The sequence below is a fragment of the Suricata suricatta genome, chromosome 11 (genome assembly GCF_006229205.1).
Source record: "Suricata suricatta isolate VVHF042 chromosome 11, meerkat_22Aug2017_6uvM2_HiC, whole genome shotgun sequence".
In the NCBI taxonomy this organism is placed as follows: Eukaryota; Metazoa; Chordata; class Mammalia; order Carnivora; family Herpestidae; genus Suricata; species Suricata suricatta.
In genome coordinates, this window is record NC_043710.1 from 36,987,770 (window position 1) to 37,011,308 (window position 23,539).

At 39.4% G+C, this 23,539-nt stretch overlaps 1 protein-coding gene across 3 annotated transcripts in view; it reads right to left on the reverse strand.

The window, feature by feature from the left end:
• Nucleotides 1-23,539, reverse strand: part of NELL1 (neural EGFL like 1) — an 890,650-nt gene that overhangs the window by 37,487 nt on the left and 829,624 nt on the right. For 2 of the 3 annotated variants that reach the window (XM_029914487.1, XM_029914486.1), the window contains exon 16: nt 23,373-23,513. The exons of the other annotated variant lie outside the window; for it this stretch is intronic. In XM_029914487.1, the coding sequence (XP_029770347.1) occupies nt 23,373-23,513 (141 nt within the window). The remainder of the gene's footprint in view (nt 1-23,372; nt 23,514-23,539) is intronic. 3 annotated transcript variants of the gene reach the window in all.

Sequence of the window (23,539 nt, forward strand, 5' to 3'; positions counted from 1 at the left end):
GTATAATTGGATTTAATGAAATGTTTAGAGGTGCAGTAGGCATGACTTTGAGTAGATAATGAAAGAAAATGCAAAATGCTTATTGATTTATGATGTGGTTTCATCTTAGCTTGGGCAAACCATGCTGTATTTAATACATATTAGCAGAATATTTACTATTGAAGCTTGAAAAGATGTGAGTTCTTTGTGTGCAACCTTTCATTTATGCATGTGAGAGGGTTATAATTTTTTTTTTAATATTTTTACATTGTAGTACTTGTTTTGCTTGTTGGTGGTGTTTGCTTATTTAATACATTCTGTCAAGGACAGAAATTACATGCTGGTTTTTCCCCCCCTAGGGAGTGCGTTTTTCCCTTATTATTTTCTTTACTCTTTTTTTTTTCCTCTTTTTATGGCGGTGGGGGTGGTTATGTTTAATTGAAGTTGCTTTTACAGCACCAAAGACTTAATCATCCATTTTCTCTATAAAAAGTAGCTACTTTTTTGCATGGACCTCAAGTATACTGTAGTATAGAGGTGGAATTTAAGGAAAGGTATTAAGCAGGCTGTGTTTTAGCTTATGGGCAAGTAATAAATTATATCATGTATCTTGAATGTATCATAGATAAGATATTACAATTGCCACTTCAGATAGCTGTGAAATTAGGTGATTAACTAGTTGGTACCTAACCTTCTAATTTCTGTATAAGTCTAACTCCATCAAATAGAAGTGGGGGTTTTGATTTTTTACTTTACTTTTCTGTTTGGAGTATCATTGTAACTACTGTATTGTAAATGACGGAAAATAATTGCATATGTTAAAAAAATAAATTGTATAAAAAAACCAGTGTGAATTAACTTACTCTACTTCTTAAATTTATGCTAAATATGTATAACATTGGTTAAGGGTTATGAGCTAAATTGAAGAAAAAATAATTTAAGTTGCATTTTCTCCTGAAGTACTCAAAGCATTAAAGTGCTTAAAGTCATACTATATATTTACTCCTAGCGCTTTATACTTATATGTTGAAGTTTTTCAAAGCTTTTCCATGAGTTATGCCATATAATTGTAAGATGGAACTAGTTATTTTCATTTTACAAAATAAGAAACTAAGGCACAGAGATGAATAACTGGTCACCCATCTAGTACCATGTTGGAGCAAAGGTTGTATCCTGGGCCGTCTGATACATGCTCTAGAATTCTTTTCTATAACAGCTCAAGGTCTAAAGTCATCTTTCGAATACTAGAATGTTCTGTGGTCTTATCTACTTTCAGCTATTAACTCTCTAGATATTAAAACTCACTTCCAAGCATCTTATAGGGATCCTCTTTAGTATCTTTAGTCAAAATTCTGAGAATTACATAATTACACAAAATTTTCTATAATTTTGCAACCACTGTGACTTAAAAATAATGAGAAGTAAATGACCTATCTTCCATTTCTGACTGCATGCACTGTGACAAAATTTGGCTTCACAGCAAAGGTACAAAGTAGAAAATGTTACAGAGTTCAAATAATATTTCAAGAAGCTAATTTACTCCAAGATTTATTTTTTTCCAAGATTTATTTTTGACTTTGTCCCATCAAATGTAGTCTCAGTCAAGACATTTAGTTTATGAACAGTGATTCCTCTTTTTTTTTTTTTAAAGTTTATTTATTTATTTAAAGAGAGATGGAAAGAGAGCACAAGCAGGAGAGAGGGGGAGAGAGGATCCAAAGCGAGCTCTGTGTTGACAACAGAGAGCTCGATGAGGGACTCAAACTCACGAACTGGGAGACCATGACCTGAGCCAAAGTCAGACACATAACCAACTGAGCAACCTTGGCACTCCATGATTCTTCTTAAAAACTGTGGAAATGAACCCAAATTACAATATCCAGATCCCAGGCCAACTACATCTGACCTCAGTTACATTTTTACTGTTTCATTGTGCCCATGCTATTCTCAACACATTTGATCATATGGTATTCCTACCTGGAAACCTTCCTTTCTCCCCTGTCTTCTTCCTCTAACTCTTCTCAATTAAAAGTAGCATTGAATGTGGAAGTCAGGTGACCCATGTTTGAAAATAAGTCCTCCATTTAATTGAGTGCTTACTATGTAAAAGGCATTTTACATATCACTGTATGTCCTTGGTCACATTATTTAGCCTGACACTTATTTATCCCTTGTTTAAAACCATACCCAACGAATTTCTGGTCTTTTAAAAATAAAACTGTAGATAACATAAGAACTCACATATTTCTTGATGTAAAGAATGTGGATATTTAAGCAAAGTTCAACCCCTACCTCCTCAATTAAGCATCTCCCAATATTCTGCCAATTCATAGTAATCTACCTCCTCAATTAAGCATCTCCCAATATTCTGCCAATTCATAGTAATCACTCACTCCTTTGAACTCCCACTGCAGCGACAATGTTGGCGGTACATCCTATCTTGGAACAATACTAAAGTGATATGTTTGCATTATTCTCACTCCTTGCTCACTCACTCTCACTTGCTCAAAGTGGCAATGAAAATATTTGGTCTTACTCTTCTCTCATCACATTTATAATCCAATTTGGATGTCAGGGAGATACTGGTAGAGAGTAACTGGATAGATAACACATGTAATAATAAAAAATAAAATTCAGATTTCTCTGAACTGCGTTAGCTCAGATCTTCATACTAGTCCCCGACTACTACACTAGCCTCCTATCTGGTCTCCCTGACACCAACTACTCACTCACTCGAATTCCATGATTTTTAATTGTGACCTTAATAGACACATTTGAGGAGCTCTTAAGTACTGGTGTCTGAGCGCACTACCACTAGAGACTCATTTAATTGGTGTAAAGAAGGATCCAGATATTGGGGCTCTCTTCAGTCAGATGAGAATGACCACTCTAAATACCTTCTGCAAGAGAATGGTGTTCTTAAAAGCAAATTTGTCTATGTCACATCTCTGCTTACCACTTTTCAGTGGTCCTCTGATGTCTATAACAGATTATTTAAGCTCCCAGCATATAAGCCTTGCTCTAATATCTCAATTGTTAGCTTCTCTTTCCCTTTTCAAAAGCAGTGGGTTATCCACAAACAGTCCATGTTGTTTCCTCTGTGCCCTGGACATGTACTCTCCCTCCCCCTACTCGACTTCTTAGTCTGCATGGAATGGGTTGGTGCATAAGTTGATTTAATTTATAAAGTCAGCAGTTCCCTTCCTATGCTATCTTCATTCCTATAGTGTTCAAAATCAAGATCAAGCATCACCATTCTTCATTCTGCAAAACAGCCACTGTTGACTTTGTACTCTATGTACAATGCTGTCCTTGCATTTAGCTCTTACACACTTAATATAACCATCTCCATAGATAGCGAGCTCATTGAAGTCAAGAACTAACTCTTTTTTCCTTATTCGCTTCTTAGTGCCAGATACAACAGAATGCCCTGTGGTTGTACAATGTATTCACTTAACTTACTTAAATCCAGGAAGTTTACAGACCATTACTATTATAAAGCCTATTTAATAAAATTTGGTCTCTTGGGTGTTAAGTAAGCATAAGACATAACCACCACCTTCCCCTTCAGGGAACACATTTTCCTGTTGAGCTTTCATCTGGGAAAGCTAATAAGTCTGGTTCATAGTATAATAAATATGGCAAAATAGTAACCACAATGAAATAGGACGGCAACTTTCTCTCCTCTCTCCCCATTCCATTTTCCTGTCAAATGCACGAGGACAAGACCCCATTAACAAAGCACTCCAGAAATTGTCTGGAAGAGTAATTTTAAGATTCCAACCAGTAGCTGCAAAAGAATCTTACAGTCTTCTCTGAAATTCCCTCTAAATTGGCAATTAATGGCCAACTATAACATGCTTTTCTAACATTTAATTACTTTTCTCATTTACAAAGTTGCAAGTATACTGGTAGTGTTTCCCTCTCACCAAATTCAGAAACCTGAGCATAAAGATGAACACACCTAATGTGTGCAATAAAAGAACAGGGGACTAAACCTGGATTTGCTTTTGCTGCTCCAAAATGAAAGGATTTCACAGTTGAATATAGGACCATATTGCCTACAGAGTTCCATGTAATTGCTTTACTTATGACACAGAAATCTAATTCTGCTTCCATGCAATTTAACAGATTTATGGAAAGCCAGATGTTAGCAATTATGGAAACCAACATCATTCATATTCTTGGTAATACAGACCTGTTTGCTCTGCACAAAGCCAACTTAATCTATTATACATATCCCAAGGCATCCAACGGGAAGAGGCACCCTATTTACATATTGCAACTGTTGTTCTCTGCTGAGCAAACACAAAGACATTCACCCATGATACTTACCCAAATCATCTGACAGGCCTCCAATGACAAAGAGGCAATGAAACAAAAATCAGGCAAAATAATCCACATTCAAATCTATAATCATTAAAGTGTACTGTTTTTTCTTATTGTAAGTAATGGCTTTTTGTGATTTCCCTGAGTTTCTCCTTGTAAATTCATTATTTAAATGCTCCATGCTCAGATGAGAATTTCCTCAATAAAATTCTACGGCCAAGCTTACATTAGAACTAATTTTCTTGCATTGACATTTTCACAATTTCTGAAAGCTGTTATTATTGTACTCAATTTTGCTTTTAAAAAAAGTCTGGTTGTGCCTAGTCAATCTGCTTTGTTCTTTAATTGGAGGTTCTTAGGTTATTTGGGCATGTAAGAAAACACAATTCAGAAATGTTTATATCAGCAGCAACCAAACCAATCCCAACCTAGCTTCAAACAAGTTCTCTACCCTTCGAGAAAAATGGCTCTGCAGAAATTTTAATAGCATAACAACTGTAATGGTACCTGCCTCAGGAGCTAAAAGTTCTGCAGGTTGATTTCAGAGATCAAGGGAAACATTTTTGTCAGGGGTTTGGTAGCAGTTAGGTCAAAGGAGTGAATTTTCTCATTATCCCATATTCCACTTTTTGAATAACTTTCATATCACATCTAGTCTTCCTTTCAAACTCAAAACAGGTGATGAGTCAGAAAATAAAATTTAACCTGGGGTTTGAATATCCAGCTGTGTGTTCTGACTTGGAAATCCTTACCAGACACTAGTAGCTTGGAAATGAGAACAGCCCTTAGGGGCTTATTAATGATAGACAAGATAGAGTGCAGATAGCCTCTCCCATGGCTAAAGTAATATTGCTTCTTTTACAGTGGCAGAGAGAAAATTACAGGGAAAAATACACACCCTGCATATCAACAAAATTAAATGAATAAAACAAGAAGGGAAATCTGAGGTCTGAAGTGGCTTGCCAGATACAAGGCTAATGAAATCTTAACCTGCACAGAAAGTTTCAGGTCCCAACAAGAGAGGGGATAACCATGTTCTACTGTGTGCTAGTCATACTGCGCTTGGATGTCACGTTCCCTCTAGAACCCAGACTGTGAAAGATGGGGTTGATACACATAGGAACCATTACAAGAAATCTATCAGCATGATGAAGGACTTAAACTCATGTCAGTTTAAGGAAACACTAGGTGTTCAGCCGAAAAGGTAAAGACAAAAAGAAAAGTAAGCTATACCTTGGTCTCTTTGAGATGTTATGTATCTCTTGGGAAGAAGTTCCAATGTCCCTCCAGTGTTAATTCTTCTTTGATCCAGCCTCCTCCAGGAAGAAAGCCGTTCTTATGGTGTCTCTCTTACCATCAGTGTGTAATTTTGTTACTCCCCAATGACTCTTCCCTTTTTCCTTTAACTGAGCAGGCCCTCTCTTTAAGCAAAGGAAAAAGAAATACACCTTGTTTGGGCTCACCCTTTCCTAACCCATTCCCTGCGTCCAGGTCTTCTTTTCCAGTGTTTACCACTAGCAGATGCCTTCATTTATGCATCTTCATCCTCTCCTACATATTCACAAGCTTCCATGTGACCCTCTCTTCGAAGCCTAAATCCTGGAGTTTCTCATGACCATTACTTTGCAAAATCATCACCCTTTAACCAATTACAATATTTGTAATTTCAGTCTAAATGCTCTCTACTCGATCCTTGTGGGGTATGATAGTGCCTTATTCATCCTCTTAACTCTTCATTCCTCCAATCACTATCTTACTAACTACACGTATATTTATTGAGCATCTACTCTTTCCTAGACATAGTATCAGGGACTGGGGATAAAAGAGACAAATACAGATATGGTCCTTTAAGTAAGGGTCATGTATGTAGACTTCTCCAATCTTTCTAACTTATTAACATTTCCTAAGATTCCATCTCTGGTCATTGGTTCTATTCCCCCTCAGAGGAAACAGGATAACATACCAACTAAAAGCCTAAACTTTGGAATCCAACAGCTCTGGGTGCCAGTTAATCTGACCAGTTCTCCCAGTTTGCCTAGGACTGAGCAAGTCCCTGAGACAGGTGACTTTCAGTGCTAGAACTAGGAAAGGTCTAGGCAAATGGAGACCAATGAGTCACCTGTACCCCTAGCCCCATCCCTGCAACTATAGTAAATTACCTAACATTTCTGAACTTCGATCCTATCATTTGAAAAATATGGATCAAAAAATACCTCCTGGGATAACCTGGTACTATGAGGAAGCATATAATACAATGCTTGTCATGTACTAATTTATCAAAAATGATGAGCTATTATTGTTGTTCTTGTTTATACTGTTTCTATTTTTTTTTTTTTGCTTTCATAGCATTCATTTCACCTCATGAATTCCCTTGTCCTATCTTTTCAGGGTACACTCATCCACACCACCAGTCCTGAGCTCTTTGTAAGCAGACACCTTCATCTGTTCACTGAGGATTTTCACTCGAATTCTAAATTCTCACACAAATTCTCATGCATTTGATCAGTATGTTGGCCAGCAAAAGCAAGAAATCCTAACACTTCTAAGCTCTCCCTGAACCCTAATCCATAAATCTGGGGCTAATATTAAGTGATTATTATTAAAAGAATACAGGGTTTTTTTTTGGCACTTGATGAATTTGGCTTGGTCACAAACCACATTTATAGACTGTACAAATTTAGGTGTTCTAATGCAGATGCAAAAAAACAGTTCCTTCTAGGTAAGAAAACAAGAGGAGAAATAAAGCAGAATAGCTTTCTAAATTAACCAAGGTTGTTTATGTTCTGCCATAAATAACTCATGCTTCTTTACCTAGTGATTAAATGTGTTCTAAATCAATACAGTTCTGACTAGTGGCGAAAAAAAATCTATATTGAAATGAAATACTTGCTATCCAAAGAGAATTTTACTGCATACAGAGGCTATAGTATTGATGCCAATAACCCTAGATTTATGTTTTTATATATCTGCTTATAGGTGAGAGGGTGGGTTATGTCCTAGCTGCATCTGTGTCCCTGAGTGGAACAGTTATGTTTTTACAAGTTGCTAAATGCCTAACACTGGGCTATGCATGTTCCATTGTTATATTCATTTTATTGTGTAACAAAATTTCACCCTCAAATGAAAAGAATTACTTCTTCTCCTTTAATTTTATATCTCCTTTATGTTACCTTGTATACAGAACTGTGAACATACTTTTCTATCTTCCTTATTGATCCAGAAGGCATATTCTGGTCTTATTTATCTTTGTGTCTCCCAGAGCATATTTATAGGGTGTGTCTCCTACTAAGAAATGCATAAACATGTGTTAAATTAGAATCTGGTTGAGCTGTGATTTTAAAAAGAGCCCCTGTCCTTCAGGGACCTCTGTTTCCTCTTTGTAAAGTATAGGAGTTATAGAAGATATTTTCTAAGAATCTGTCCATTTACAGATGGTAGGATTACTTCTAACCTTTGTAGGACTAAGCTTGTAATTCCAGTGTTAGAATATGTGTGGTAATAGATGGAGAACAGCATAGAGGAGAATGGAAGAACCCAGCTTCAGGAGAACAAAGAGATTTTTTTTAGAATTAAACAGTTTGCTTAGACAGTCAATATTTACTGAAACATCTCTTGTCTCTCTCAGTGAGTGTTTATAAGCAGGTGCCAAAGAGAGAAACTAATGAAGAGAGAAAAATGGTTCTTCTATCTGCATTGACAGAATGTAATGTAATCTTTGGTGACAAATACACATGAAGAATCCAGGTAGGGTGGAAATAAAACTATTTTGACAAGTCTTTCTTTCAAACAAGTTGTCAGATGAGAATTTCTTCTGTCTTCTTTGCCAGGGGGAAGATCTTAGGCACAGAGAGGTTACAAAGTAATTTCATTTACTACCAGAAACCTCCAACAGCTTACACGGAAATCAAAGGTAAAAAACAACAACAACAACAAAAAAACAAATGTCAGGGCACCTGGGTGGCTCAGTCAGTTGAGTGTCTAACTCTTTATTTTGGCTCAGGTCATGACCACACAGTTTGTGAGTTTGAGCCCTGTGTTGGGCTCTGGGCTGACCGTGCGGAGCGTGCTTGGAATTCTCTCTCTTCCTCTCCCCTACTCACTCACATTAAACATTAAAAAACCCCAAACATTGTCAATGGTACAATTCTCAAACGAGGTTTCAATCTAAAGAACAAGAGGGTCAGAATACAACACATCAGATTTCAGAACCTTCACTGCCTACTTTTTATTGTCTCCTTCCACCACTCTGTTTATTTTGGTCCCTAGCTTCTAGAAAGTTGTCAGATCTCTTCCCAAACCTCTTTCCGAGTGGAAGGAGAGTCAGGATACTGATGAAGGATAGCAATTTGGACAACTGTGCTAAGAAGGCCGGTATCAATTGAGAGAACTGGTAAGCTACAAATAAACCTTAATGTCATTTCATGGTATCTTCCTGGATGATCTCTTCTCCTAGATCTTCTTCCTCTTTTTATATTCCTTCTCCTAATCAACTGAAATAGCAAAAATAGACTTGGGGCTGCCTTTTATTTTGAAGGGAAATTTTCTGGAAGGATCCAGAAAGCATTTGGTGGAGTCAAGGGAAAATGAAATAAGGAATAAGAGACTTCAGCCCATTCTGCTTGAGGCTATTCGAAGACAAGTTCTGTCTACTGTGATTTTTTCTTTCTTTCTGTGTTTTTTACCCCCAGGGAGGTAAAACTAGAGAGGCCAAACTAAGTTGGTTTCCAAGGAAAAGCAAAGGAGGCCACTGACATATATTCTCTCGTTGAGCAAACTCTAGTCAGGCTCCTCTGAGCCCTCCTGTTGCTTAAGGCCTCCACCATGGCCTGTCAGCACTGCAGACTCCCAGCACAAATGATCTTATCCACCCCGCTCCTCCATCATAAAACGTTTGAGGAAACACTAGCATAGTTTTTACATGCAAGATCACGGCTCAAGCCCCCTTAGCTTCTTGCATGGGAAGGCTCAAGGCTGCTCCAAAAACTTCCTGTTTCAGCTGACACGTGGCTGTATGGCACCTGTGTCCCAGTCTCTGTGGAGGAGTAGGGGCCTGGCTTCCACAAGAACTGGTTAACAAGCCCAGATCGGATTCACCTGGACCAATGGCCCTTCCTGCTCTCCCCTTCTTCCGGCTCTACTCAAGCCCCCTCTGTTCTCCCCACCCCCAACAACTCCTGCAGTCTCTTAAAATGCCCTGTCACCTTGCACAAATCCAAGTTGAGTTCAGTCATGCTGGACCTTCTTCCCTACTGCGATAGTTGTCATTGACTAAAATCTATCCTTACCACTTTAGTGTCCAGCTTTCTTTATACTTGACACCACTCAGGCTGCTATAGTATAAACAAAATAAATTCTTGCAAGTCCCCTGTGGTCCAGTCAGATCCTCAGAGTAAGTAGCAATTAGGGACCAATGTTCTCATTCATAATAGAAATGATTTCCCTTTATTAATTTAGTTATTCAACTATTGAGCACATAGGATAGGCCAGTAATTGTTCTAGGCATTGGGAATAACATAGCAAATAAAATAGAATTCCTGCTCCTGGGAAAGTTTAATTTTAACAGGGTGAAGCAGATAATCTCTTCCATGTATTTGACTCAGGGACCTGCAGACGCTTTGGTGTCCCTGTCATCCCCAGGTTCTTTTATTGCATCATTATTAACACATCTTCACGAAACAGAGATCGGTATCTTTTTACTGTGTATAATAATGATAATTTACGATACTTATGCACTGTATTCTTCAGAGTTTTCAAAATCCTTTAAAATTCATGACAATTTGTTCTTTAAAAAAGCCTCAGATTGTTAGCATTACCATCGTCTCTACTCAAAAGATATTGAACCGAGGGTCAAATGATCATTGCTTCTCAAATGTTTCTAACAAACGTATCGCCACAGCAGAACAGAATGAACACCCATTTCTCAGAATCCTGGACATATACAAAGGGGAAACAGTAAGTCTGAAATTATTTGAAGGTTCATGTTTTCTATTTTAAAACCATTTTTGCCTGCCACTCTACAGTCAGTCTGTTTTGAGAGAGATCTTTTTTTTCCCTCAAACCATTGAGTAGAATAAGATTCCTCTTCTATACTGACATACCTCCGCATGTAGCAGCATGTTTTCCGTGACACTTGTACCCCCGTATAAGAAGAACAGTAAAAGGCAACACAGGGTCAAGTAACATGCACAGGGCCATATGGCCAGTAAGCTCCTGAGTCAGGAGGCCAGTGCAGGCATCTTGACTTCAGGTCAAGCTTGTGATCACACGAACACAAATAAAGTTGCTTCCTGGAGAGGGAAGCCTCTGTGTCATGATTCTCTGTGTGAGAATCTTGCGATAATCCACACAATGGTGGGGTTTCAATTCTATAGCAGGTGAATATAGTGACATCCTGCAAAAGCCAAATTGTCAATATCCAACACACCAACTGGTCCACAGATTCTCCAAGTATTAATTAGTGCTCACTATATGTAAAAATAATAAAACAATGATAGAAAGTTCTCTCTAAAAAAACATGACAGTTAATGGGAGCATGTAGAATCCTCACCACCTGCCCTGGTGATGCAGCTTACATTCCTCTCCGTTTCCATTGCTGGGACCTTTCTATAGCATCTCACTGTTTTCTCTATGTCTCCTCAAATATCAACAATCTGATCATACCACTCTCTCATCTCAAGGATTTTTTTTTAAGCAGGAAAATGACCCAGTTGGAGTTGCTATGAAGTCAACTATCTAGGAATCTACAGAAAATTAAACTTGAATCCATATTTTATGTAGATATGTGTCCAAACTTTGTGCTTCAGTAAGTCACTTAACTTCTCGGCTAAGAAATTGTTACTCGCTGTGTGGTGAGAACAGACCTCCGTGTTCTTCATTTTCTCCTTCTGTAAATGGGAATCCTACCTCAACAGAAGGGCTGTTGCATGGACTACAGTACACAGTGTGATCACATAGAGGCTGCGTGTTAGGGATCACGATCTATAGGCAGCTAATTCTGATGGCCTCCCTTTTCTCTGAAGAGACATTCCAAGCAAAAGGAATAGGAAGAGCAAAGTCATACTGGTGTGGAAAATCACAGTGATACACGTACGAGAGAAATACTACTGTACTGACAGCTAAATATTTATAGCAATTTATACAGGCAAGTAAATAGTTCAACATTGAGAGACACTGATATTGTGAAGTAAGATTCACCATTTTCAGCTCCTTAGCTTAGACAGCAAGACTCTTTATCATCTGGTTTCGAGCTCTAATTACAAGTCTCCTTTCTTGTTCCCCACCTACAACACACTCACATATGTATCAAGTACTTTATCCACCCTGAAATTTCACCATCCTTTGGACACATTTAGATGTCTCATGACTCTGCTCCAATCAGACTGCTAGTCCTGCCTGAAGATCTTACCTTAATATCTACTCTTCCCTGGAAAAAAATTCCTTTTTATCCTATAAACTTGGTGGGGGAAAAGTCCTATTTTCTGTGAAAGATTCCTCTGTACATGACATCCTGACATACCTCAACCCCAAAAGCAATTAGTAGTTTTTTTTTCCCTAAGAGTCTTATTTTTATTTATTTATATATCTAACTGTTCGACAGTTCAACCTCCCCCAATTCCTGCTCCTTCCTATTTCCCCATTTCAGACTAGAAGGATGTTCCTCCCTGTGTGCCTAAGAGTTAGCACATGGCCTAGCACAGACCAGACCCTCTCAACAGATGTTGACTGAGCAAGTGAATGGTGATTTTTATGTTGACAGTGCTTTGTTTGGTTTGAGTACAATTGTTTAAAATTCTCTGCTCATAAACCCAGAGGTAAATATTTCACAGCAGCCTGAGTTATCTCAGACTAAAACATACAATTCAATATTTATTTCAAGGAAGCCGTAGATACTGATCTCTGAGTTATTGCACAGACGTGATCTTTGGTTCTAAGACATTCAAGCCGGAAGTTTCTGTGATGAAGCAGTTGTTTACACTGTGCTACAAGAGGCAGGAAGCTGACACCTACATGTAATTCAATACCAAAAAGTGTTGAGAAACTGAGAAAGGCAGGTGAACATCCCCTGGGGTCAAATTGTAGATCCCCAGGCGAAAAACACCAAGAGCTTAAGTCAGGGTGGTGACTGGAAAGACCGAGGCTGGCTTTTGGTATTTCGATGGCGGTTTTTACACGACTGGGGTCAGATCTGAGACTCCAGTGAAAGTTATGGTTCCCCTTCGTCTGAAAGATTCACATAGACACATGTACACAAAGCTGCACCCAGCTTCAGGGCATTCATGGAGCCCTCTGAAGGCTTTCAGTGAAACCTCCAAGGCAGTGATTCTCAAACATGAGTGGGCATCAATCACCTAAATGGGGCTTGTTAGGAAACAGATCACCAGCCCAGTCCCCAGACTTGCTGAGTTGGTAAGGTCTCTGGGGTGAGGCAGTAAGTTTTCACTTCCAACAACCTTGCAGGCGCTGCTGCTGCTGCTGGCCTAAGGATCACACGTCTAGAACTACTGCCCTAAGCTACATGCAACTGAGTTCACAGAAAGTAATGTTAGGAAACTCTGTTTTAGGAATACTGCACTCATATTTTGTCCCCCAGTTGAGACTGTCAGCTATTCAAGATGGAAGTTAAACAACAACAACAACAACAACAACAACAACAACAAGTGATTTCAAATGTAATAAAGATTTGGTACGTTACAAGCTTCAAGTTCCTATGAAGGGGAAAATCAAAGTTGCCTCTAGTGTCCCTTAATCTTGCCAAAAAAGGCCAAGTTCACAATGACAGGAGGAATTAAGAGAGAATTGGGACTGCACTGCAGAGCCCCTTTGCAGGGAACACACCAGCCTCTTCCTTCTGTGTTACCCAACTCTACCCCCTGCCCCATAGCAGGCGCCCGCACTCTCCACCCTCCCTATGTGCCTGCTTCCCTTTCTCAGAACTCCCTCTGGGCCTGTTCATGCAGTGCCAAATTGTCCTCCAGGGCCTCTGGAGCCATGCGCTGTCACTCCTTACGTCCCCAGAGTCTAAATAAACATCTGGCATCTAAGTACTGTTTTTAAATTGCTGTGGCCCAAGACATCACACTACCACACTTTCATTTACCAGTGTGTTAATGCAATCGTTTGGATGATTATTACCAAACAAGAGGTCAGGCGAGCAATATGAAAAGGAGACAAAATAACTATTCCAAAGAGAATTATGTTTACCAAAAATAGAGAGACTGGGACTATAGGGCTTAGGGACAAACCAGCAATACCCCAATAAGCCTTTGGGAGATTGCTCAATAGAGGAGAGTTCAGTTATTTCATTTTTAAGGACCACAGTAATAAAGAAAGTCAAAGACAAAAAGCCACATTCTTTACAACAAAACTCAATAGTATGAATATTACAGGTACTTAAAGGATAAGTAGTGTGCTCAATAATCTTTTGGCATAGAACTTGAAAAAAGCCCTCTTTTGACCAGCTCATTATTCAATGATACTGAATAAATGAGGTTTTCCACAAATTCCTAGAGTAGGCTATTTTCATCCTTGAGTTTTCAGTTAGTCTGTTCTACACAGTACCAATCTACCTCAGGACACTAATATCTAGTAAAGGCTCTGACAAGTTCTGTAGTAATATTTAGGATTTCCCAAATATATTTGCTCATAAAACCTTTCTTCAAAAAAATACCCCAGTATTAGTGTCTAACTGTAGACTTTGCTAAATACTCTGCTCGAAGTCTTGCCTTACTTGGGTTTTAACCACTGATGCCAACTGTGGGGAGGAAAAACAGAAGCTTCAATTAGTCAAAATCACTTTGTGATTTCTTTCTTTATGTCAGGCAAACCCCAGACCTCAGTAAAAAAATCATATAGGCCTATAAAGCACAGCTGTTCTTCTTAGTTCAATGCAGCTGGGGACAGGGGGTAGCAAGCCACTCAGGCCTCAGTGGCTGAGCCAAGGAAGAGCTAGCCTGTTCATCTACACCGCTATGCACCCCTACTGCTCTTCAGGTATGCCCGCTGTTTGAACCCAGGAGCTGTTGATCCCTCAACTGCAATTGGCCATCACGTAGCAATACTAGAAGTTCCCATAGCCTTGGGGCCAGCTCTGGGCAGAGGACCGTGGTGATGTACGCAGGTGGCTCCTCAGGTGGCCACCATCATTGGTTGAGGATGCCCCGAATACACTGTCATGGAGTCAAATCTTAGTTTCTCCTGCACACACATGTAGAACAAGCTAAATTTAAAAATCACGGACTTGATGTATCTGCAAGCATACAATGAAAGTAGAAGAGGATGTGACTATCTGAATGATCATCTCCTAATCTAACCCTTTCATAAATTATCTTTAATTCACAATTGACTGGGGCAGTTGGGGGATCAGACGTAACATGGGCTCCTTCACACATGGCCATGCTCCTTGGTGTATCCCCCTCGTTTGCGACCTATTCACAAAGGATTTTTGAAGGTCAAATGGCACATGGTTGGCATTTGGTAAGTAAAAGCATAGCTTTTACGTTACCATTTGTGTAGCAAGACTTTAGCAGCCAATAAAAATGTTTTGTTGGCTAATATTTCAAAAATACTAAACATGTACACAGTTCTTTGAAAAGATATTAATTAACACTTTTGGGAAAAAGAAAGCTATGAATAAATAGCTGTATGACTGTGAATAATTTATTGAATATCTCTTTGTGCCTCAGTTTTTCTGTTATGCAGAGATTATAATCATATTTACCTGATAGAGTTGTTTTGAGGATTAAATGAGTTAGAAGATATGAAGCTCTAAGAAAAGTGCCATCACATGAAGTAACTAAGTAATTTTCACTACTAATAATATACTGAAACCTTTCCACCCTTCACGTCTTGTCATCACCATGTGGTTAAGATGATGGTCTTCTCTGATCACTCTCTTCCCTAATTACCTATTTTATGGTGTTGACCACATAATTTTGCAGTTAATTATAACCTGTTTCAGAATGCTATTGGTTGTTTCATGTATGTTGATTTTTATCTCCGACTTGGTGTTTTAAAGCTCCTGTGGGATGGAAAAAAGTCCTGAAGAGATGCATTTTCCACATCACCTTTCTCAGTGCTAAGACCTGCAGCCTAATTTTTATGGATAGAAAATTTGTAACTTTGATATACTTATAAAGGATTTTAATTGTTTAAATAGCTAATTTTCAACTTCTTCCTTTTTGTCCATGTGATCTTCACCTGGACTAGAAGTGAGGTCCCCAGGCTCCCATATAACTAAGCCGTGCTTCAAAGCATGAGTCCTGTTCTACGGCTGATCGCAGCTGCTGTTAGAAAGGTATTTGAACACTGTCACTGAAAAGATACTAAGTAGGGCCAGGGTGACCTACAGAACAGACCCTCTAGTTAGCCTGAGATCCTGTTGGAATAATTCCCTGAAAGGACTGCTTTTAGTCTCAAACTAAAGTGGAGAAGAGTACATAGGCCTGTTATGTCTGCCAGAAAGGCTGAGAGTGACCATGAACCTCGGGTTCATATTTGAGTTTAGTGCAACGAATTCTACTCTGACAGCATTTTATGAAGTGTTTATCACCAAAACTTGAGAAGGTACCTTAACCTTCCCTGAGAAGTCTCTAGAATATATTCAGTTTGCCTTAGGTGCTGACCTGCTCTGAAGCGGATGTATGTATGTTAGGCTGGACTTGCAGGGGAGCAGGACACTTCTTGAGAGTCCAAGGGGGCTCATTTTTCACTTGATTTCACCCGATTCACATCTACAGTTGTGTGCTAAGATCCATGGTGAGGCCATTCTCAGGTACCCAGAATATCAGCTCCCTTAGAGGCTGGCCAAGTGTTCTTAACCTTTCCATTCTGCATCCTGACTACACCAATCCCTTTTTGTACCCATTCCCTGCCCAGGTGCTGTCTGTGACTGGTCTGTCCATTGGAGCCATTTGAGTGACACGTGGCAGTTGTGTGCCATGCAACTGAGGTCCTCTGAGTCACCAAACCACACTTTTATACTGTTTCTAGCTAGAAACAGCTTCATGGCCAGGTGGCCTCTGCCTTTGGGAAGGCTCTTCAATAAGAGAAAATCTATTACTTGGCTGAAAACCAAATCTAAAGTTTCTAAAAATTTTTGGCAACAAATATCAATTTTGAAGTCAAGGAGACCTCACTAAGTATTATCAAGGAAGGGTGGGAGCGCTATTTAACAGAAAATACTTTCTGTTTGGGGGGTATATTGTTTGCAAAGAGAGAAAATCCAAAGACTGTCCTAAGATTGCTGTGTGTGCCTCTGTCTGAAGTCTTCTTAGTCTGAAACAGCTTGGTCCACAAAGATGCTTTTACCACCCTAGCATGCCTCTGCTCTGGAATGGAAAAAATGCACATTGGAGCCTTCTTCCTTAAGGGTTTTTTCAAATGCAACTTTCTTTCAGATTCAAACAATTTATATAACTCATGTTTCCCTTTTGGCTCTGGACACCAGGATAGTTATAAGTAACTTTGTTGAGTCTCATGATTAGTAGAACTTCCTTATTCTTCATATATTTTTATTTTAATAAGGCTGTTGAATATGTGTTCTTTATATATAAAAGCAATTGCTTTTAAGAGGCAGAGGATAAATAAATGAATGAAAAAATAAGTGTAAGTTAGGTGAAAATCTATCCACCAGGGGCACCTGCATGGCTCAGTTGGTTAGGCTCAGGTGATGATCTCATGGTTCCTGGGTTCAAGGCCCACACTAGTAAGCAAGGACCCTGCCTAGGATTCTCGGTCTCCTTCTCTCTACCCCTACCTATGCGCACTCTCTTTCTCAAAATAAATAAACAAACATTTAAAAAAGTCCATCCATCACCATTTCTCATATTCTTTATTCCTGACCCTTTCCTTTGCTTCTTCTACTCTGGATTCATATGGTCAAAACTGCAGCAAAGGTAATGATATCAGTGGATAGCCAGCTGATATTATCAAGACTAAGGTGCTGTCAGAATAACTGTCAAAAGCCTGCCACCTTGCCATCCTGTCCCTGGTCTCGTAGGATGACCTGAGACACAACCCATGAGTCCACTGGATAAAATAATTCCCCAGTGCTCTTAATTCACACAGAATGTAGCAACTGCCCATCTGGGTCTCACTGGTTGTCTTTCATTCTCTCATTGCCTTGTCTCCTTGACTTCCAGCTGCCCTGCCTAACATCTGCAGTCAGGGGCTGGTAGCTGGCCTCCTTCCTTCCAGAAAGCACTGCAGTGTTAACAGATCAAAAGCAGAAGTTCTGGGTTCAAACATTTCTGCATTATGGCCTCTGTGCCATTTCTCAGTTGAATTTGGGACAAGTTATCTTAATCCTAAGACCTTATCTTCTTTATCTTTAAAATAGCAAGAGGTCTTCGCACTTACTGAAGTTGTGAGAACTGAATTAGATAACGTGTGAAACTCCCCGGCACAGGGTCTGGCACACAGCATGGGCGTTCAGTTCATGATAGCAGCTAAGAGCTACAGAGCACTTAAAACGCAAGTGCTGAATGCTTTTTTCCCACGTTAGTATATGTAATCCTCACAATTACTCCACAGCAATTTATGAAGATGGCACTTCTGTAAACTGCTTAGAGCAGTGTCTGGCACCAAGTAAGCTCTCAATAAATGTTAGCTCTGATTAGTATTACTGTTGCTGTCTTCATTTGACAGCTGAGGGATTTGAGGTGAAGTGAGGTTAAATGTTGACTATTATTATCTACTACTTGCCAGGATATTTGCATATATGAACAGTTCTATTACAAAAAAGTCCACCAGCAAGTATTATTTTAATCATTATATGCTAAGGAAACGAAGGCTTAGAGAGGTTAAACATCTGGCTAAATGCCGCTCAGCTAGAAAGTGGCCAAGCTGGGATTGGATTCCAGGCTTATATGAAACCTCCCTCCCAGCTGGAGCACACTGTCACCCACGAAGCCTTCATAATTCCCACCCCTCGAGAAGCGTCTCCATGTCCTAGCCCTTTTTATCTCCACTCCCATGAGAACTGGGCACTGGGCAGTGATAGATCCCAAACCATCCTTAGACCATTTCAATCTGTACTGATCTACCAACCAGTTAAAAGCAAAATCTTCCCAAGAAATTCCAACAGAAACTTCTCTGGCTCTTTTATGTTGCTCTGTGAGTTACTGACATTTACAGCAGCTGTTCTGACAAGTAAAGCCTTGTTGGCTTGTTTTCCAGTGATCAGAGAGCAGGCTCCAGGGTCTGGGGACCTGCCTGGCTCAGACAAGTCCTACAGAGGCAGAATTAATAGAGGCCAAGGGGCCACACCCCCTAAGAACAGCTGTATGTCACCCTTCAGTGTGCTGCTTCATCAACAAAAGACATTGTACTGGGATTTGAAAATTCTGTTCAATAACAACGAATATTTGACTAATACAATCTAATTCAACACACATCTATAAAGGATATCAAAATACCTTAACTGACTGATGAAGAAGACAAGCCTGATCTGGCAAGTTCCAAAAGAGTTACAAATAAATGGCCATAGGGATGCCTAAAATGAAGATGATGATGATGATGATGATGATTTTATAGAAATTCTATGATGGTGGTTCTCTAACTCAATATCTTTCTACTGACTTAGAGACTTTTTTATATATATATAAAAACAAATGACCTCTGTGTCCCCCCAAACGTCAACTAAATCAGAATCTCCAGGGCATGCTAGCCCATCCTAAGTATTTTTAAAAAGCTACTTAGGTGAATCTACTGTGAAACAGGTTTGAGAATCGCTGGTTTAGGAAGCAGGACTTCATCAGGATTTTGACAACTGAGGACAGAGGGATGGTCAGGGAAAAGCATACAAGTAAAGGCGTTGAGGAAAGGGAGTCCAAGGTTTGGGAAGAGCAGAAGGATTTGAGCAGGCTTGCAGATCCCTGCACAGAGGAACCAGAGGAAAATAAAGTTTCATTTGCAGGAGGAAGATCACGGAGATAGATTGACATCAAGGGAGATTGAATCTCCTTTTCAAAATATGTAAACCCAGCTCCTTACATATGCCACTATTAATTATACATTAGTTCCCATTTCTCGATGATGCAGATAATTATGTCTAGATAAAAAAGCAACAGCTCAAAACTTCTCTGTTACACTTGAGAATCCCTGACTCCCACCACTGCATTCACGCACAGAGTGCAGTGCACCCTATAGTAACCCTTGTAGGTAACACTGTCATCCTGTGTGTGCAAATACCCCTGGCAAAGTTTTGTATGCATGGCTCTCCTGGAATTATAAAAATAAACAAGCATATGAGAAAGGGGGCAGATAGACACAGTCTGTTAGATTCCTCATTAATGCTGATTCTGACTCTGCAACACCTAAGACTGATCATTTCGTCAATAAAATGATCCACTTTATGAGAAAGAGGCAAATCATAAACATTTCTATCATGAAATAGTAAATCTTGCATGTGTGCTGGCTTTTCTGACATCAGGAACATGCAGTGCTTACAGTGACTGAGGAATCGAGCAGGTGTTATCACCTCCATCCAACAAAAACTAGCATGTTCTTGACTGCCTCACTGGATTCTAACATATGCCGTTCCCACTTTTATTTTTGGAAAAAGCATAGCTGAGTATATGTTGTCAAACACCTTTTTAAAATGTTTTATAGGTTGTTTTAGATGTTATTTCTTTATAGGTAAGCATTAATAGATGATGTTATTTAAGTCCTAGTATGATGGGATAATTTTTAGTGCTATTAAGCTGTGTTTAATGAATCAAAGTATTTCCGGTCACAAATCACTCAAGAAAAGAAATCGTACCTGGTTCATACCCACATTCCCAAAACACTTAATACAGTGCAGGTGGGATGGCTGTTCTCAATGTTTTTTTTCTGAAATAAAGATTCACATGATTTTTGATATTTAACATCTTTTGTATTAACCACCATCCACACAACTAGTTATGTCAAGCCAAACAGAAAATAAATCTGACTTGATATGGTTTTGATTATCTCTAGTCCTTCAAACATTTGGCACATATGCATTAATTGTCCCATTTGTGCCTACACTGTTCCAGGGGCTGGAGGTAAAGTGGCAAAATATGAACAAGGTCTGTGTCCTCAATTTGCACCCTTGAGGCAGAAGACAATTACACATACAGATATGTACAGCAAATTTAGAATTAAAAAATGCTACAAAAGATAGCAAAGAGAGTGATATAGTGAAGTCATCAGAAAATGATTACTTCAGATAAAATGGTCAGGGAGCGGCATTTGAGCTGAGAATGATATAAAGAAAAAAGACAACCATATAATGACAGGCAATGAGTGTTCCAGACAGAACAGCAAAGGCAAAAGCTCTGAAACTGGCTGAGTTCATTGTCATGTTCAAGGCATGAAAAGATTAAAAAGGCTAACATCTATAGGAGTTTACTCCAAGAAGTAGGTAGAGGCAATATTACCTAAAGCCTTGAAGTCCACATGAAGAAATTAGAAATTTTGCATTCATAGGAAAGGCATTTAAAAGCTGTAATACAAAAATGAAATGATCTGACATATACATCTGTTGTACCAGAAAACATTCTGAACTAACAGAGTGCCCTCAACTACCAAAGAAAATCTAAATGATGGCCAGACTTCTGTTCTTAGTAAGACCTATTCACAAAGTTACTTCCAAAAGTGGAAATGAAAGGGCATTCAGATTAACAACTACCCAAATTAAAAATGCCACTAATAAAAACAACTCTACTGTCTTGTCAAGGAGTTGAGTTTGCTATAGTTTTCCTGGGTAGACCAGAGATCAGTTCTTGGAAGAAGAAAGTGCTTCTTCAGGGAGGGCAGGAGATTTGATCTCCCAGGCATGTCACGTAGCATGACAGAGAAGAATCCACAGGTGAAATGACTATGACATCTGTCATCCGAATGGGGACATTTATGGGAGTTGCAGGATGCTGTGGATAATTACGTCAGAACAACAGGCATAACCCGGAACTGTATCTGGTATCTGGGTATAGAGTTGCCCTTCTAGGCTTGAGTCTCAACTTGTATCAAACCAACAATGGGGCCAGGAACAAGATGTCACCTTTCTGAGACCTAGTTTCTTTATCAGGCACATGAAGTGATTGCATTTTTCTCAGTGACTGAATACCAACTACTAAAAAGTCTTACTGAAGAAACAGAAGAATCAAGTTCATTTCACACTCATAGTCAAGTTGGAAAGCAGATACACTGAATAGTAGTACAGCATGTCAAGCTACAGAAACATACATCAGGGTAAAACTACAGTCAGCAGAGGACAAGAGCGATAGCTCCTAGGAAGACATCAAAAAATGCCTCATTGGGGTCTGGTGGAACATGAGCTGAATTTAGGAAAAAGAATAGAAATTTGTATGTGAATCAACATGTTCAAGAAAAAGTTAGGGCCATCTTCAATTCAAAGTTCTCTTCTCATCCAGCCAGAGGGGACAGCATGAGCAAAGGCACATACGTGTGCAAGACCATGGCGGGTCCAGGAAGTTACAAAATTTGTTGAACTAAGGGCCTTTATCCAATAAAAGGCTAAGAGTCTCCCATTTAATGAGGTCAAATACACTGTTTAAAAATGGGATTTTTTTTTTAGTCCCCAAATGTGACACCACACACGTCAGTATTCTATCTTTCCACCTCCATTTCTTAATAACAACTGCCATTTTATCTATGCCTATTTACGTAACATCTATTTACGCTGAGGTACACACATACAGAATTTCTTGGCCACATGTAAAGGAAGTATCTGAATACCCAGGATAAGTGTAAACCTCTCCCTAAGGTCACAGATCCTTATTTTAAGAATAAAAGAAACATGGACAGAGCCTGACGCAGAGTGCTGAATATGGAGGAAATTTTGAGATAAAGTTAACTAACATTTCGTCAACATTTAACAGGTGCCAATTAAATTAATTCTCCCAGCACTCCTATGACCTAGATAGGAGCATTTCCATTTTTCAAATGAGATAACTGAGGTATGGACTAGATAAGGTCTTGCCACAGGGAACTTACTAGAAATGACAGAGCTAGAATTTGACTGCAGGGAGTCTGGCTCCAGGATCCATGCTTTTATTGACTACACAGCATGGTTCTCAGCAATAGAGTCATACTGTGGTGGACAGTCCATGTTGTGTGCCCATTGTTCCCTAATTCCTCTTTACTTCAAAATAACCTCAGAAGAGAAGCTGGGAAGAACAGAAAAACACTAGACGGATCTCAATAGCAACCTTCAAAAAAAAGACAATGATACAATGAGCAAAGACAAGACAATGAATGACTTTTCAAAATCAAATTCCCATTTTCAAATTCCAAGTCTGGACCCAAGGTCAGAACGCTTGCCCTCTAGGTCTGTCCAAAATCAGCCTAAGAATTTAGCGGAGTTCACAGGACATGACAGAAGAGGAATGGCCAAGGTTCTCATGGAAACAATTACAGCTTTGATAAGTTGTTTGGATTCTATGACAGTTGTAGAGTCTTGAAGGTGAAAACTTATACCTGTTAGTTTCCTCTGTTCAGCATTTACCAGAACCTCAAACACAACAGTGATGAAAGGAGACTTTGTAAGGATGATAGTGGTAATAACAAGAATAAGGTTAATGCGGCTGGATTATGTTTGCACAACAATGTAAAGCTTATGATCTTTAAATGTGTGGTATCCCATTTAATCCTGGCAACATATGTATATCATTATTCTACGTTTAGCATATTTACAGATGAAGTCTCAGAGAGGTGCAGTATAAGAGCTAGGATTTAAACTAAACTTTCTCAGTCCAGCAGTATTTCTTCTTCTCCCACTTGTTTTCTCAAACTGTTAAAAATTTCAGCAAGCCATCATGGTTTCACTTCAAAAGATCTAAAAGCCAGAGCACAGACTCAGGCTTTGATACAGACTGCCCCAGTTTTCCATATAAAAATCCTACACCCCCACTTTGCACAATCCCTGCCTAAGCCCTGAATTGTTGAGGGAGGAAATTTGAAAACTAATGAGTTTACCCAGCAAGGGGTCATATTTTAACGCTGGGAGCTGAACAGAGAGCCAAAGCAGGCTGCCCCTCCTGCAAAGGTCCCGAAGGATGAGGGCATGGCTAAAAGCTGCTTACCAACACAGGACTCCCCCGACAGTGAGTAGGTCCCATCGTCATGGAAACCGCTTCTGCACTCACAGCGGAACCACCCTGGCAGGTTAACGCAGCGGGAGTGGTTGTGGCACTCAATGATTCCCTCTGTGCATTCATCAATATCTGCCTCAGAGAAAAACACAAGCCCA